Genomic DNA, 15,985 nt, shown 5'->3' with positions numbered 1-15,985 from the left:
GTTCTTATTGTCTTACGCTCTTATGTTATGTACTGGGTACATAGGGATGTTTTATATATGTAGACTGTGTACTCGCATTGTTAAAACGTGTCCATCTTGTATTGTTTTGTAAATGTGTATCACCTTGTTATATGACGAGCGTACTCAGTGTATATATATACACATGGAGGTGCTCATCTTAGTGTTTATACACAGAGAAGTATAGATCTTACTGATTATAGACTAACAGGTGTAAGTCTGTTCAGGTACAGGTACACATAAATAGTTACATAAATTATCATATAACCCCCCCCCAAAAAGTCAGATAAAGTGACTTATTTCCAGTGAGGATCTTTAGATGTCTAACTTAGTGTATATATTACCTATATCACCGATTCTTTTTTCCATGGTTTTGTGTAAATGATCATTGCGGTGAGTTCTCCAACCTTCGAGAATGGTAGTGAGGCTGGTGGCTGGCAGGTCATAGTAAATAGTGGAGTGCGTGCGCAGGACATGAGCAGCCGCCATCACCTTCAGCCTCACAACTATTTTGGTCGTGGCAGTGTACATGTGCTGTGTGTTCCCTCATGCTGCTCTCTCACTGTTTACACTTGGGTGAACACTTGAGTCAGTACCAGTAAGGTGAGTGATTGTTTAGTCCTCACCTGGTATATTGCACGCGGAAATGGGGACAGTTTGCGAGAGGGAAGGTAACTGTTAAGCTGAAAAATTCTTTGGTATTTCTTATGTCTTCACTGCTCAGACATGAGTACTTTAAGTATGTTAAACTGCTCTACTTGGCACCATAACTATTGTTGATATAAATATTATTTTATATGATTCTTAATTTTTACTTGATTTAGAGAAGAGAAACTGTTATTCTCCTTATGTTATTATATACTTTTAAATGGAAAAAGCCATAAGGTATATGCACTGAGTTTTATATTGTTCCACACTGTATGACCCTAGTGGGTTTAGCGCTTGGTTTTGATTGTAATAAGACATACTGTAGATATAATTTCTGATGTGCTCCTGTTTAACCCGTTTGAGGCCTAATTCCTAGACCTTTTGTGTATCCATATGCTTTTCCACTACCGTCTACACTAAAATATAGTTTTTGTTCCTGGTGAGGGGCTCGTGATCCAAGGAATTGGACCTGACCTTCCATTCTCTGGATTGAACCTGATTGCTTCTCATTCTCCCAGCAGCTGTATAACTATACGGGTTTAGCGTACCCTCAGGAATATAATCATATTGGCGATAAGTTTTATTTAGGAAAATCTGCATATATACTTCTTTTTACAAACGGCAATATAAATTTGTGACACTTCCACTAGGTCACTTTATTTTATTTCAGGGTAAGATAAGATAAATCATGTTTTCTGGTGCCAGCCTCTTATATTGGAGCATTTATTACGACCCTTTAAAACCTGTATCGAAATTTATTTGAAAACTGTGAGAGCAGAGATGTTAACTTGTTAGAGGTGGATGTTGGACCAGTACACGTAGATGACAAGTACAACACGGGATCTCTTATAATAATGCTGCACACATGTCAAGACAAAACATTATAAAACAAACGTTTGTCAGCGCAACGTTTTGACCTATCAGGTCATGACCACCTGTGATGCAGACTTTGAATAACCTATTGCACCCTGACCTCCACTAACCCCATCCCTCACACATCATGCCCTGTACGGCTGTGACTCCTTCAGGTTTAGCGCTTAAATTGATTACCATCAGGTAATGACCACCTGTGATGCAGACTTTGAATAACCTATTGCACCAAGTTCGCTTTCAATTTTATTCCTGCATTCTTCCCTGACCTCCACTAACCCCATCCCTCACACATCCTACGTGTATGTTACCATTTGGAGAAGTACAATTACCATGGTGAGTCATCATGGAAATTTGTAATTAATGTGACGTAACCATGGAGATGTATAGTTGTCATGGTAACGTGATTTACCATACCTACCAAGATGTTTTGGGGGTCAACGCCCGCGCGACCTGGTCCATGGTCGGGCCTCGCGGTGAATCAGGGCCTGATCAACCAGGCTGTTACTGCTGGCCACACTAGTCCAAGGTACGAATGACAGCCCGGCTGGTCAGGTATTGACCAGGAATTACCCAGCTCCCTCTCGACATCTAGGGATCTACTGATAAACTGCCTTATATATGATGGGAGGCTGTTGATGTCTTGGGGCCCCTGACATTTATTGTATTGTCTTTTAGTGTACTATGGCGCCTCTGCTGTTCATTAAGGGGATGTTGCACCTTTTGCCGAGTCTTTTTACTTTCGAAGGGAGTGATTTGTATTTGCAGATTTGGGACTATTTCTTCTAGGATTTTCCAGATGTAAATTTTGATGCATCTTTCTCTCCTGCGTTCCAAGGAGTACAGATCAAGGAGCCATTATCCTTGTGATTCAAAGTACTGTAGTGAATGCTCGATAATTGTATTTCCATGGTGTATTGATGCAAGGTGTTATATTTAGTGATCACCACCACCTCTTACTACTGCTACTACAACTACAAAAACGTCTACAACAACTACTAGAACAATTAGTACTACAATTACAACCACTACGATAATTACTAATATTCCTCTACGACAACTAAGACTACTACATCTATTATTATTATAATCAAAACTAAGCGCTAAACCCACAGAGGTCACCTACTATAGCTAAAGCTACTACTAAAACTCCCCTCAAGGAAGGTTCCTTGATGTTGGTGAGGGGCTCTTGATTTAGGGAATTGGATCTGTGCTCCAGTTTTAAGCAATGCCTTCCACATACCCCCCCAGGCGCTGTATAATCCTCCGGGTTTAGCGCATTGTAATAATAATAAATACTACTAAAACTGTTGTATATATGTCTTTGTTTGCAGGATGCCAGAGGTGCAGGGAGGCGTGTGTGAGGTGTGCAACAAACCAGCCAAGCAGTTCTGTTCTTCATGTCGTTCAGTGTTCTACTGTTCTAGAGAGTGTCAGAAACAGGACTGGAAAGACCATAAAGGCAAATGCAAGCCATACATCGTTCAAAACCATCCAATTTATGGAAGGTTTGTGTAATGGAAGGTCTTGTCATTATCATCTTATGTTGAATTGATGACAGCGTTTTAAAGATCTTTGCAAATAAATTACGTATCATATTAGAACTTTAACATAACTCAAGTTTGAGATAACTTAAGAATTTCAGCTTTCATACAAGATTTTCTTAATTGTGTTTTTCCTCCCTTTTATGCTTCCATCAGTATAATGGGAAGGTTTCCACTTTAGACACTTGCAATACTGCCAGCAGTGCTATATGACCCTGGTGGGTTTAGTGCTTAGTTTTGATAATTATATTATGCTATACAGCCAGTTACCATCTTCATCCACTGTTTTGCATTATCTCTATAGTGGGATTATACTCTTATTATAATCATACTAAATGCTAAGCTCATTATGTTCATAGGAAGGTGCTAAACTCACAAAGGTCAGCACCTGGGAGGGAAATGGGAGGCAGTCAGGTTTTATTTGAGGTAGAAAGTAGTTCGAATTCTAGCGTCAAGGTGCAGTACCTCCTGTGAAGGTCCTTTTCAGTGAAAAAAGCCAGCTTATTCTGGCAGGTCACAATTCAACCTTCCATTTTGTTGTTGAACTTCATTACATTGTATTCATTGGGAAGTGCTAAACCTATAGGGCCATACACCACCTGGGGAATAGATGGTATGCTTTATAGACTTGTTCATTAAAATGTTTAACCAATAAATCTACTTATAAACATTTGTGGTGCAGGCACATGGTAGCGAGCCGTGACATTCGTCCTGGTGAGGTGATCCTGAAGGAGGAAGTCCTGGTGGTGGGTCCCAAGCAACGCTCTCCACCAGTGTGTCTGGGATGCCACAAGGCCATCACTGGCACCTACACTTGTTCCAGGTGCCACTACCCTCTGTGTGCACCATCTTGTGAAGTCTCAAAATATCACAAGGTGATTACCATTATTGCTGTTTTATTTTCACAAAATAACATTAATTATATTTGGAAGAACAGAGCTTGTGTAGATAATACAGCACCTAGAGAATGGGAGTAAATGAGACACAGTCTAAGGAAGGGCAGAATAGCTCAGTAACCTGACAAGAGCCCTTGTCAGCATATAAGGCAACCTCCTTGAAAAGCCAGCCTCTTTAGTCTCTCTCAGCATTGCTTTTCTGCTTTCTTTGTACACTATAAAACTGATAAGAGCTTCCTCTACTGCCAGCATGAGTGTCCTATACTGGCTGGGTCTGGAGTGAAGATCAAGATAGACAATGTTGAGTCTGCCCACCCAGCCTATGAATGTATTACACCTCTACGATGTCTTCTACTCAAGCAAACTGATCCCAAGAAGTGGCAGACCATCAACCAACTACAAGATCATGTCCACAATATTAAGAACACTGAGATGGGTTCTGTTATTCAAAGAAACACTGTTGATTTCCTTCAGTAAGTTTTCTGTTTTTTTTTGTGTACAATATACTGTACTTAAATTTACAAGATTATACATACAGATTACCGTATTGTACTTTATAGTCATTGCAGTCAAATGAGCAAAATTTTTAATTAGGCAACAAAAATAACAGCTACCTAATTGATCCTTGTTCATATATATTATAATTGAGCTTAATTCTATTAGAGTATCAGGTTATTAGCAGTTTGGAGGGATATGTTGTGTATCTTTATATGTATATGCTTCTAAACTTGTGTTCTGAGCACCTCTGCAAAAACAGTGATTATGTGTGAGTGTGGTGAAAGTGTTGAATGATGATGACAGTATTTTCTTTTTGGGGATTTCCTTTTTTTTGGGGGGTCACCCTGCCTCGGTGGGAGACGGCCGACTTGTTAAAAAAAAAATAAAAAAATAAAATTAAGCGCTAAATCTGAGAGGGTCATACAGTGCTGCAAGGAAGGATGTGGAAAGGTAATGAGGGAGTGAAGTGCAGGAGTGTGTGATGGTAGGAGGATTAGGGGAGAGTGCAGGAGGAAAAGTAAATTCACAATTGGTGCAGTAAGTTAGTTTCAATTAAAAGTCAGTAGTACATTAAATTCTTGTTCCATTAAGTGTCATACTTGTATGACTTGATAATTAAGATTTCAGTAAATTATATTTTCATGCAGGAGTTCAGTAAATAAAGGAATTTCATTCTGTATATCAGTTGTAAGTTTCAAAATTTGTAATATGAAGGGATTCAGGACTTGAGACCTGGAGGTGGGAAGTACAGTGCTTGCACTCTGAAGGACAGATTTTGAACTGTGCTGTAGACACGCCTTTGGTAAGACAGTGGAGCGAATGATGATGAAAATGTTTCTTCTTTTTCGGGTCACCCTGCCTCGGTGGGAAACAGCCAACATGTTAAAAAATAGTATAAAAATTTTCAAAATTTCATCACCTTAGTAGATTATCATTATTATATTCATGGGAGGAGTACTAAACCCATAGATGTCTGGGAAAAGGGAAGGTATTAAGGTTCTTCTCAAAGAAATGGAGCACAGGTCCAATGCCATCACCTTGATAGAGATTTATTGGATACATTATATGTCAAATTCGTAGCCCCCACAAATGGAATGAAGAGCATTTTCCTATTGTAATTCATGCCAGCTTTACGTTTCAGATTTTATACCATGTGTAAATATCCTAAAAAGTGAACATTTATTTATTCACAGAAACTATATAAAATACAATGGTGCAGACAGTAAAGAAATATACCGAATGTGCGGCATCTTACTTATCAATAGTTTTGAGTTAAAACATAATGGTCAGCGAGTACGTGGGATATACCCACAAGCTGCCATGATGGCACATGACTGCATTCCCAACACCAAACATGCTTTCGACGAGGACCTGGCACTAATATTACGAGCAACTGTCGTCATTCGAAAGGGTAACCCTATAACCAGCACCTATACCAACATACTCTGGAATACACTACAACGCCGCAAACAGCTACAGGTATGAAAGACACATTTCTTAGCAGTAAGACTATAATTATGAAGAACACATTTCTTAGCAGTAAGATTATAAATTTTACTAACTGAATATAATCTGAGAACTCTTGCTAGGTAACAAAAGTTATAGTACTGCTTTATTCATGGGTAAGCACCAAACTTGTAAGGGTCATGCAACACCTGGAAAATAGGAGGTAATCTGGTTTGAACTAAGGGGAAGGTAGTACTAATTCTTGGATCAAAAATTTTTTTAACACCAAAGAAACCTCCCCTTGGGGGAAGGGAGTGGGTAGAGCCTATACAATTAATACACAAAAAATTATAGGTTGTCAAAATCATAAAAAAGGAGCTAAACCTGTCATTCAGTTCAAAAAACAAATATTAAATTTTATTTTCCATGTATTTATTCTCGTCTGTTTTTTCTAGTTTGCGAAGTATTTCCTGTGTACATGTCGGCGATGTTCTGATCCCACTGAGCTTGGAACGTACCTGGGCACCCTCTTATGTAGCGAGTGTGGTGGACGTGTTCAGTCTACCACGCCTCTGGACATGGATGCCAGATGGGCATGCCAGAAGTGCCCCAACACTATTTTAGGCAAAACAGTTTGTACCTTTTTCTTTTACTTTGCTTGTGTATTACATTTGTAAGAGTAATGTGTACTGATTTACTACTGAATATGTCAAGCTTGCTTATTCCTTAACATTTTTGAAATACTGTAACACAGCTCATTAAAACTAAACCAGCTCAAACTTTTAACTTCAAATTTTTATATAGGTTATCTACTGTATATAATTTGGGCAAAGTAAGAGTATTACTGTAGTACATCTTAGGATTACAGTAGACAGTCACCTTTTGCAACAGTTAGGTTCCAGGAAAAGAGCTACTTAGAAATGTGACAGGTGGACTGAACAGCTTATGGGGAAAAATGGGTTATGTGCCATGACAGCTCGAAAAAACCATGTGATGATGTTTTGGTCTAACTTGGACCATTAACTAGCCACACAGAAGGGAGGGTGCGGATGAGAGGAGATATTTGTAGTATTAAAGACGTAATAATAGTAGAAAAAGTAGTGCAACAGTGGTAATAGTAGTAATAGTGGTAGTGAAAAAAAGGGTTCAGAGGATGGAGACTTAGAAAAGAGATAGTAGTAGTAGTAAAAATAAGTAGCCTAAGAACAAGAGAAAAAAAGGAGCACTGCACGAGAGCTAATGGCCCATGAAGGTAGGATCAAATCCCAGTGGGAGAAAACCCCACAGGACAAAACCCATCTAGGCAGAAGATGGGAAAGGCAAAGAAAATACAGTACCATAGGTAAGGAGAGGAGATAAAGATCAAGTAAAGTTACAAATGTTCTAAGGTTTGGAGCATTTGACAATGTAATGAGAAAATAAGGCATCTACAGATACCGTTAAGTCCATTGTAAAAAAAAAAAAAAAAAGTTAAACGACTTAAGTTTGGAGGAAAGTAATTGACAGTTAGTGTGTATTCTTTCCATAGAGAATAGGCTGGCAGTTCTCCCAGAGAAAGTGAGGTGGCCATAGGAGACCCAAACAATTGAGATGAGGTTAAAAATATTGGCAATTAGCATATTTGAAGGCACAAAAAATTGTGTACTATTATGTGAATCACTTAAAAAGTTAAATCTGTGGTTCTTAACCAATCTTCCTAGTAAATGTGAGGTCTCAATACATACATAAAATAAGCATACACAGTATTACTGCATTTGGTAAACACTAAGAGGAAAAAGTTCACCACCATAATAGGTGGTGAACCTTCAGAACGAAAGGTGAAAATATACTATACGAAAAATGAATTGTCAACAGGCAAAAACAGTAGGTGGAATTGTGAAAAAGTGGTTTACTGTACTGTATTACTAAAGCCACCAATTTTGTCATGCATGTTATTTTAAATTCATATCATTATGTAATCAAAAAATTAAATGTCAGTACAACAGTTATAAGATTGCTAAATACTACTTTCATTATCTATACATACCATATCAATGGTTTTATTAATAGTTGAAGGCCAGTACAGTGCTAACTTAATATAAGTTAGTGTAAACTTGTTGTCTGGCATTTACATGCATTTGTAAGTGGAAAACACGGTGTTCCACTTTTTCGGCGTTGGCCGCTTTTAGGCGGTAGCCTGGAACCTAACCTGCCGTGTAAGTAGGGGCCCTACTGTATATACTAGCATGTACTTTAATAAGTTGGACTTTACTCATTCATTGCAACCCACTAGGTGTTCTGGGGTGATCAAATACTATATAAAGAGCTCCGTGGACTAGAACAAAACACAGCCCGACAGCTAGAGGAATTTTTAGAGTGCTACAAGAAAGCTTTACATCCCAAACATCGCTTTTTTATGGAGGCTAAGTATGCCCTCATCAAGTTCTATGGCAACCACAAAGAATGCAGATATAGAGGTAAATAATTTTCATACTGTTTACTCATGGGAGTGCTCTAAAACTATAGTGATCGTATAGCATCTTGGGAAACGAGAGGCAGTCTGGTTTGATCCAAGGAAAGGGATGATAGGTCCAACTCCTTGTATCAAGGCACCTCTGTTGAGGGGGAACCATTGGTTGTAGTAGTGTGAGATTATCTATTTGTAGGTGTGCATGCCCACATCTAGTTGATTCAGTTGCTTTTTCTCTTGGTCAAGGGCTCTTGATTCAAGGAACTAAGAGCTACTCTGCCCTTCCTTGAATCAAACTCTACTACCTTCTTTTTCCAGGTGTTGCATTACTTTTCAAAGTTCACCACTTCCTATTGAATGTAATTTTTATTACTGTATTTTTAAAAATAAGCGCTAGACCTTTATGTATAATACCTTGTAGTATTTACATTACCTTGGTTTGACTAAGTTTTTGTTTACTTCTTAGTGGTTTACATGGAGATACTTCATGATGTACTATTTTCATTTGCAAATTTACTTAAAATAAAAAAAAAAAAATAAAAAAAAATCTAGGTGATTATTGAAAAGCATAATCATCTCCAATGCTTTCCAGTCATTCACCCATCCTTTTGTAAAGAAATATTTTTTACCTGTCTTTTGCAATTTATCAACATTAGTGTCCTGCAACTGACTTTGTAGGAAGTGTTGAGATGTTTGTTCATCTTCACAAATCTTTTGATGTACTGCAAAGCCTAGTAGTTAATACATTTTCCCCCCCTTCCCTTTTTTGTGCAAGTGCATAATTTTCGATATACTATTCAGTTGATACACGTGAAAAAAACAAAAAACTTCCGTACTTTCAGAAACTTGTTAATAAATAAAAACTTTGTAAAGTAAAAGGACACAAGGGCAACTAATGTGACATTTATTGTGGCAACGTTTCGCTCTCCAGGAGCTTTATCAAGCCATTACAAACAATACATGGACACAGAGGGTATATAAAGGCTCAGAGTGAGGTGAATACTAGTGAGGTACCATTTCGATGTTCACTAGTGGTAGTAGTAGTAGTGGTAGTGACAAAAGTAATACAATATGGTAGAGCAATTAATTCGTACATGAGTAAAAGGATATAAAAGCTATTACTTGGGTAACATAAAAATAGGTTGGACAAATATAAACTGGAATGAGGCAGCTTGTATCAGTGTTCACTCTCTGTGCTTTGTGTAGTATAACAGGAGAGACTATGTGATGGCAGGGTTTACTGTTTTCAGGAGGATTCTTGCTAAGACTTCGGAGATGGTGAAGCTGCCGTTGTTTTGTTTAATTGTATTCGAAACAGCGATCAGTGCTGATTCAAGGCACTTGCGTGTGCGGAAATTAGTTTCTTTTATCACTAATTGGGCGTCTCTGAATTTCGTAAGATGATTGGTGGAATTTCGGTGTTGTACACAGGCGTTGTTTAAGTTGTCGTTCCTACATGCGTATGTGTGTTCATTGAGGCGGGTGTCGAGGTTTCTTGCTGTTTCACCTACGTAGATCTTGTCACAGCCTCCACAGGGTATAGTGTAAACTCCTGCCTTGACTGGTTCGTGGTTCTTGGGTTTTGTCCTGGTTAGATCCTTTATTGAAGTGGTAGAAGCGATGGCGACTCTGGTGTTAGCTTGTGAAAGTACTTTTGAGACGTTTAGTGCAACCTGGCTGTTGGGAAGAATTATAACTTTGTTGGGAGCAGTGTTGATGTGTGGAGAATTGATGATCTGAAGAGCTCTTTTCTTGCAGTCTTTGATGAAAAAAGAAGGAAATTGTAACTCAGTGAATGTAAGTACATTCTTCGTCAAGAAACTCAGGACTACAAATTCGGTATGCTCTTAGGAAAAACCCGATGATGATGCCTCTTTTGGTCTTGGTATCTTGACTGGAATAGAAGTGTGTGAGATCATTTTTATTGGTGGGTTTCCGATAAACTTGAAATCTTAGGTTGTTGTCTACTTTGTGAATGAGGACGTCGAGGAAAGGTAGCTTGTCATTGGACTCTTCTTCTAGTGTAAACTGAATCGCTGGTTCAACTGCGTTGAGCCTTGCCTGAAGATCCCGTACATCAAAACGTTTTGGAGTTATTACGAGGACATCGTCCACGTAACGTAACCAAGTGACGCTTGAAGGGATGATGTTGGCGAAGTGTTCGGACTCTAGGTGTTCCATGTATAAGTTGGCTAGGACGGCACTTATTGGGGATCCCATTCCCATGCCGTAGGTTTGTTTGTAGAGCTTGTTATTGAAGGAAAAACAGTTGAAGTTAACACAGAGTTCAATCAAGTCAACAAAATCTCCGGGAGGTAAAGGAAGATTAAGGTCCTGGTTGACTTTATGTCGTAGAACCTCGATGGCTTTTTTGGTAGGTACTTTTGTGAAGAGGGAAGTCACATCCAAACTGCTTAGTTTCTTGTTACGGATGGAGAGGTTACGGATGCGGTTGAGAAGGTCGCCTGAGTGTTTAAGATGAGCGGGGCAGTTTGGATGTGACTTCCCTCTTCACAAAAGTACCTACCAAAAAAGCCATCGAGGTTCTACGACGTAAAGTCAACCAGGACCTTAATCTTCCTTTACCTCCCGGAGATTTTGTTGACTTGATTGAACTCTGTGTTAACTTCAACTGTTTTTCCTTCAATAACAAGCTCTACAAACAAACCTACGGCATGGGAATGGGGTCCCCAATAAGTGCTGTCCTAGCCAACTTATACATGGAACACCTAGAGTCCGAACACTTCGCCAACATCATCCCTTCAAGCGTCACTTGGTTACGTTACGTGGACGATGTCCTCGTAATAACTCCAAAACGTTTTGATGTACGGGATCTTCAGGCAAGGCTCAACGCAGTTGAACCAGCCATACAGTTTACACTAGAAGAAGAGTCCAATGACAAGCTACCTTTCCTCGACGTTCTCATTCACAAAGTAGACAACAACCTAAGATTTCAAGTTTATCGGAAACCCACCAATAAAAATGATCTCACACACTTCTATTCCAGTCAAGATACCAAGACCAAAAGAGGCATCATCATCGGGTTTTTCCTAAGAGCATACCGAATTTGTAGTCCTGAGTTTCTTGACGAAGAATGTACTTACATTCACCAAACATTCACTGAGTTACAATTTCCTTCTTTTTTCATCAAAGACTGCAAGAAAAGAGCTCTTCAGATCATCAATTCTCCACGCATCAACACCGCTCCCAACAAAGTTATAATTCTTCCCAACAGCCAGGTTGCACTAAACGTCTCAAAAGTACTTTCACAAGCTAACACCAGAGTCGCCATCGCTTCTACCACTTCAATAAAGGATCTAACCAGGACAAAACCCAAGAACCACGAACCAGTCAAGGCAGGAGTTTACACTATACCCTGTGGAGGCTGTGACAAGATCTACGTAGGTGAAACAGCAAGAAACCTCGACACCCGCCTCAATGAACACACATACGCATGTAGGAACGACAACTTAAACAACGCCTGTGTACAACACCGAAATTCCACTAATCATCTTATGAAATTCAGAGACGCCCAATTAGTGATAAAAGAAACTAATTTCCGCACACGCAAGTGCCTTGAATCAGCACTGATCGCTGTTTCGAATACAATTAAACAAAACAACGGCAGCTTCACCATCTCCGAAGTCTTAGCAAGAATCCTCCTGAAAACAGTAAACCCTGCCATCACATAGTCTCTCCTGTTACACTACACAAAGCACAGAGAGTGAACACTGAAACAAGCTGCCTCATTCCAGTTTATATTTGTTCAACCTATTTTTATGTTACCCAAGTAATAGCTTTTATATCCTTTTACTCATGTACGAATTAATTGCTCTACCATATTGTATTACTTTTGTCACTACCACTACTACTACTACTACTACCACTAGTGAACATCGAAATGGTACCTCACTAGTATTCACCTCACTCTGAGCCTTTATATACCCTCTGTGTCCATGTATTGTTTGTAATGGCTTGATAAAGCTCCTGGAGAGCGAAACGTTGCCACAATAAATGCCACATTAGTTGCACTTGTGTCCTTTTACTTTACATATTGTCGGTAATTCTACCAACTTTATTACAATAAAAACTTTACCATAGTGAGGAAACACTAAGCCTGAAGGGGGTTATACAACATCTTGGAGAAAGGGGTTGAGGGTAATCTGATGATTATAATAAATCATAACCCAGTGCTAAACCCATAAGGGTCATACAGTGCTGATCTGAACATTTGGGTAGCTCAAAATTCTTGTATGAAGAGCCTTTCACTAGCATTAAGGCAACTTCCTTGAATATAATAACTTTAATACCCAGAGTAAGATTTGGCCAGTTTGTTGCTCTGGATTCTTAATTTAGCATTTCAGTGCATGTTTGTGGCTTTTATAATTAAATTAATATTATGTAAATATTTTATTTACAGAAGTGATAGTTATGTCATTTATATTTTGCCCTCAGCAATGTACAGTGGACAGTTTAAATCCACCTTTAGCCATAAAAAAATACAAACTGACTTTGCTCTTAAATTTACAGATATGACAAGAGAACAATTGGAACGAAAAGTGGAGTACTGCCGAGAACTGTTGGAGCTGGCTAATACTATAGACCCAGGCTTGAGTCTGTTCCGGGGCACACTCTTGTTTGAGCTTCAAGCTGCCCTTGTGGCACAGGCTAGGTTACTCCTGTCTAATGATATCATCACTAAGGAGGCCACACAGGTAAGACAAATGCCCATCACTTTGTAAATATACAGTACTGGTGGTGTCTTTACCCTAAGTATACTATAAATTAAGACATTTACCTTATGTGATCTTGTGTAAGTTATTACTGTTGTACACTCATGGGGAAGCACTAAATAGTCCTAAAGGAGATAGGACTCAAGCAGATTTGATCCTAGGAAAGTGATGGTAGCTTGAATTCTTTGAAGGCATCAAATTATTAATACATTCATGGGGGAGTGCCAAACCCATAGGGGTCTGAAGGTATCAATGATTTACATGTTAATCACAAAATTTACTGTAGATAGAATACTCTTTTCTTGCAGGACTACATGACAGAAGCTGTAAAGTATCTGAAGGAGGCCTCTGAGATCCTCAAGCATGAGCCAGACATGGAGAAGGGCGGCCTAGATGCAAAACTCAAGCTGTTATCAGAAGAACTTGATATATAAAACTGGCAGGCATACCCACATAAAAAATTATTCTCAACATATGAAAAGTAATTTAATGAATAGGAAGCTAATAAACTGAGTTTTTTCCTTAGGTGAAAGACCTTTGGCTTGCAAGGGTATCAATAAGGCCACAAAGTAAACTTGGTGTACATAAACTGCAAGACATCTTTGTGTATAAATTGTTGCTGGTAAAGGTAAATCATTCAGAATTTTGATGGTAGTCGGGTCAGGTTTGTGTGTTCCTCGTCAACAAATTTTTGGAATGCATTAATGAATGTCTTATTTTTATAACATGTTATAATTCAAAATTCATGAACTGTTATTTCTTGAATTTATTGTAATTAAATTTTTCTTCTACAATACAGTATTAAAAACATGATTATTTAAACGATTCACTGTTTTCTTTTTTTTTTGTAGAAATGACATAAATGGTAATGTATGATTCTAAATATAATTCTACATAATTCTAATGTAACTCCTTTTTTCATATAAAGTTTCATATAAAATAGATTTTACTGTCGAGATTATTTTAACTTATAGAGCACATAATACCTTTTATTGGATGGAGTGATAAATAACTTTACAGGTCTTTGTAAATTTTTTTTATTCCCAGTGACCATTTTTCCTCTCATAAGATGTACCAGTGTTGTGGAGAGGAAATGCTCTCGCCTATTTAATTATTATTATTATTATAATAAAAAAGAAGCGCTAAGCCACAAGGGCTATACAGCGCTGCAGGGTAGGGAAGGAAGCGAGGGTATTGGGTGGCAGAAGGGAGGAGGGATGATCAGTAGGTTACAGAAAACAGCGGGGCAGGGGATAGTACGGGGGTAGAGGGTAGCAAGAGATTGAAGTAGAAAGGGCTGAAGGTATCAGAATTTGTGAAGTAAGTCAGTTGTTGTCAAAAAGTCAATGAGAGCGGATGAAAGGTGAGTCCATCAGCGAGAAGGGAAGGTAAAGAGAGAGCAGCGGAGGTAAATTCTGTGTGCTCATTGATAAAGTGGGCAGTCCAACAGAATGTGGCTGACTGATAATGGAGCTTGGCAATTCTCACAGAGAGGAGCAGGGCGCCTCTCCATGAGATATCCATGAGTAAGACGAGTATGGCCAATGCGAAGATGGGAGAGAGTAGTCTCCCAACCTGGTGATAAGAAGACGGCCAGTAACCTATACTCAGTTTAATAGATTGAAGTTTGTTGCCAAGCATAGTAGACCAATGTTGTTGCCAATGGGTGTGAAGGTGAAGATTGAGACACTTATGCAGCATATGGGAATCTTTATTCAGGAAACGTTTCGCCACACAGTGGCTTCATCAGTCCAATACAAAGAGGAAGGCGTAAGGAGAGGAGGAGTATGAGGTAATCAGTCCCTCAGCCTGGAGTCGATGTGTTCAGTCCATCAATCTTGTAGAATGTACAGCATAGGGCCGTAGACGTGGCTTATATACTGTAGTGAGGTGAGGTGAAGCAGGCGGAGGCGGGGTCATAGTGGTACCATCCACTAGTCAAAGTAGGTCTTCGTCCAAAGGTTGAAAAAGTGTTGAAGAATTCTTTGTAACAAGATCCCATGATGCTGCAGTGTCTGACAGTTGTGATGAATGGTTTGAAAAACCGACAAGTTGAAGATTGAGACACTTATGCAGCATATGGGAATCTTTATTCAGGAAACGTTTCGCCACACAGTGGCTTCATCAGTCCAATACAATACGCCTTCCTCTTTGTATTGGACTGATGAAGCCACTGTGTGGCGAAACGTTTCCTGAATAAAGATTCCCATATGCTGCATAAGTGTCTCAATCTTCAACTTGTCGGTTTTTCAAACCATTCATCACGGGTGGGAAGATATTGCAGCAAAATAGTCCGTAAATGGAATACCTCTATATGAAACTGGTAGGTCATGTACTGCTAACCGTGCAGCAGTGTCTGCCTGTTCATTGCCCTGTACATCGACATGACCAAGGACCCAACAAAAAACAATATCTTTATGCTTGGTAAAGATGCGGCGTAGCCAAAGTTGGATACGGAGGACTAAGGGGTGAGGTGTATCAAATTTCTGTATAGCTTGTAAAGCACTAAGGGAGTCTGAGACAACCACAAATGGTGACGCAGGCATAGATGCAATACGGATAAGTGCTGCAAGGATGGCATACAATTCAGCAGTAAAAATACTAGCCGAAGATAGTAAATGTCCTCGTACGACGCTGTCCGGAAACACTGCTGTGAATCCTACGCCGTCAGAAGACTTAGAGCCATCTGTGTACACAGCAATGGCATGAGAATGAGAGTGGAAGTGGTCAAGAAAAAGAGAGCAGGAAGCGACCGTAGACAGTTGGGCTTTCGAGCAAGGGAGAGAGAAAGAACAGACTCGAACAGCTGGAACTTCCCAGGGGGGTAGGGAAAAGTGAGATGCTACACGAACATAGAAAGGTGGTAATTGAAGAGAAGACAAG

General features: G+C 39.2%; 1 protein-coding gene across 1 annotated transcript; it reads left to right on the top strand.

The window, feature by feature from the left end:
• The first annotated feature begins 481 nt into the window (after nucleotides 1–481).
• LOC138854493 (SET domain-containing protein SmydA-8-like) lies at nucleotides 482–14,055 on the top strand. The gene is made up of 9 exons (XM_070098137.1): nucleotides 482–621; nucleotides 2,871–3,044; nucleotides 3,763–3,955; nucleotides 4,226–4,449; nucleotides 5,668–5,953; nucleotides 6,376–6,552; nucleotides 8,193–8,376; nucleotides 12,900–13,084; nucleotides 13,411–14,055. Exons 2-9 carry the CDS (start codon nucleotides 2,872–2,874, stop codon nucleotides 13,534–13,536), a joined length of 1,548 nt encoding a protein of 515 aa, XP_069954238.1. The 5' UTR covers nucleotides 482–621; nucleotide 2,871; the 3' UTR covers nucleotides 13,537–14,055.
• Nucleotides 14,056–15,985: the final 1,930 nt, after the last annotated feature.

Source organism: Cherax quadricarinatus, chromosome 61 (genome assembly GCF_038502225.1).
Source record: "Cherax quadricarinatus isolate ZL_2023a chromosome 61, ASM3850222v1, whole genome shotgun sequence".
NCBI lineage: Eukaryota > Metazoa > Arthropoda > Malacostraca > Decapoda > Parastacidae > Cherax > Cherax quadricarinatus.
This window is presented reverse-complemented; position numbering and strand designations above follow the sequence as displayed.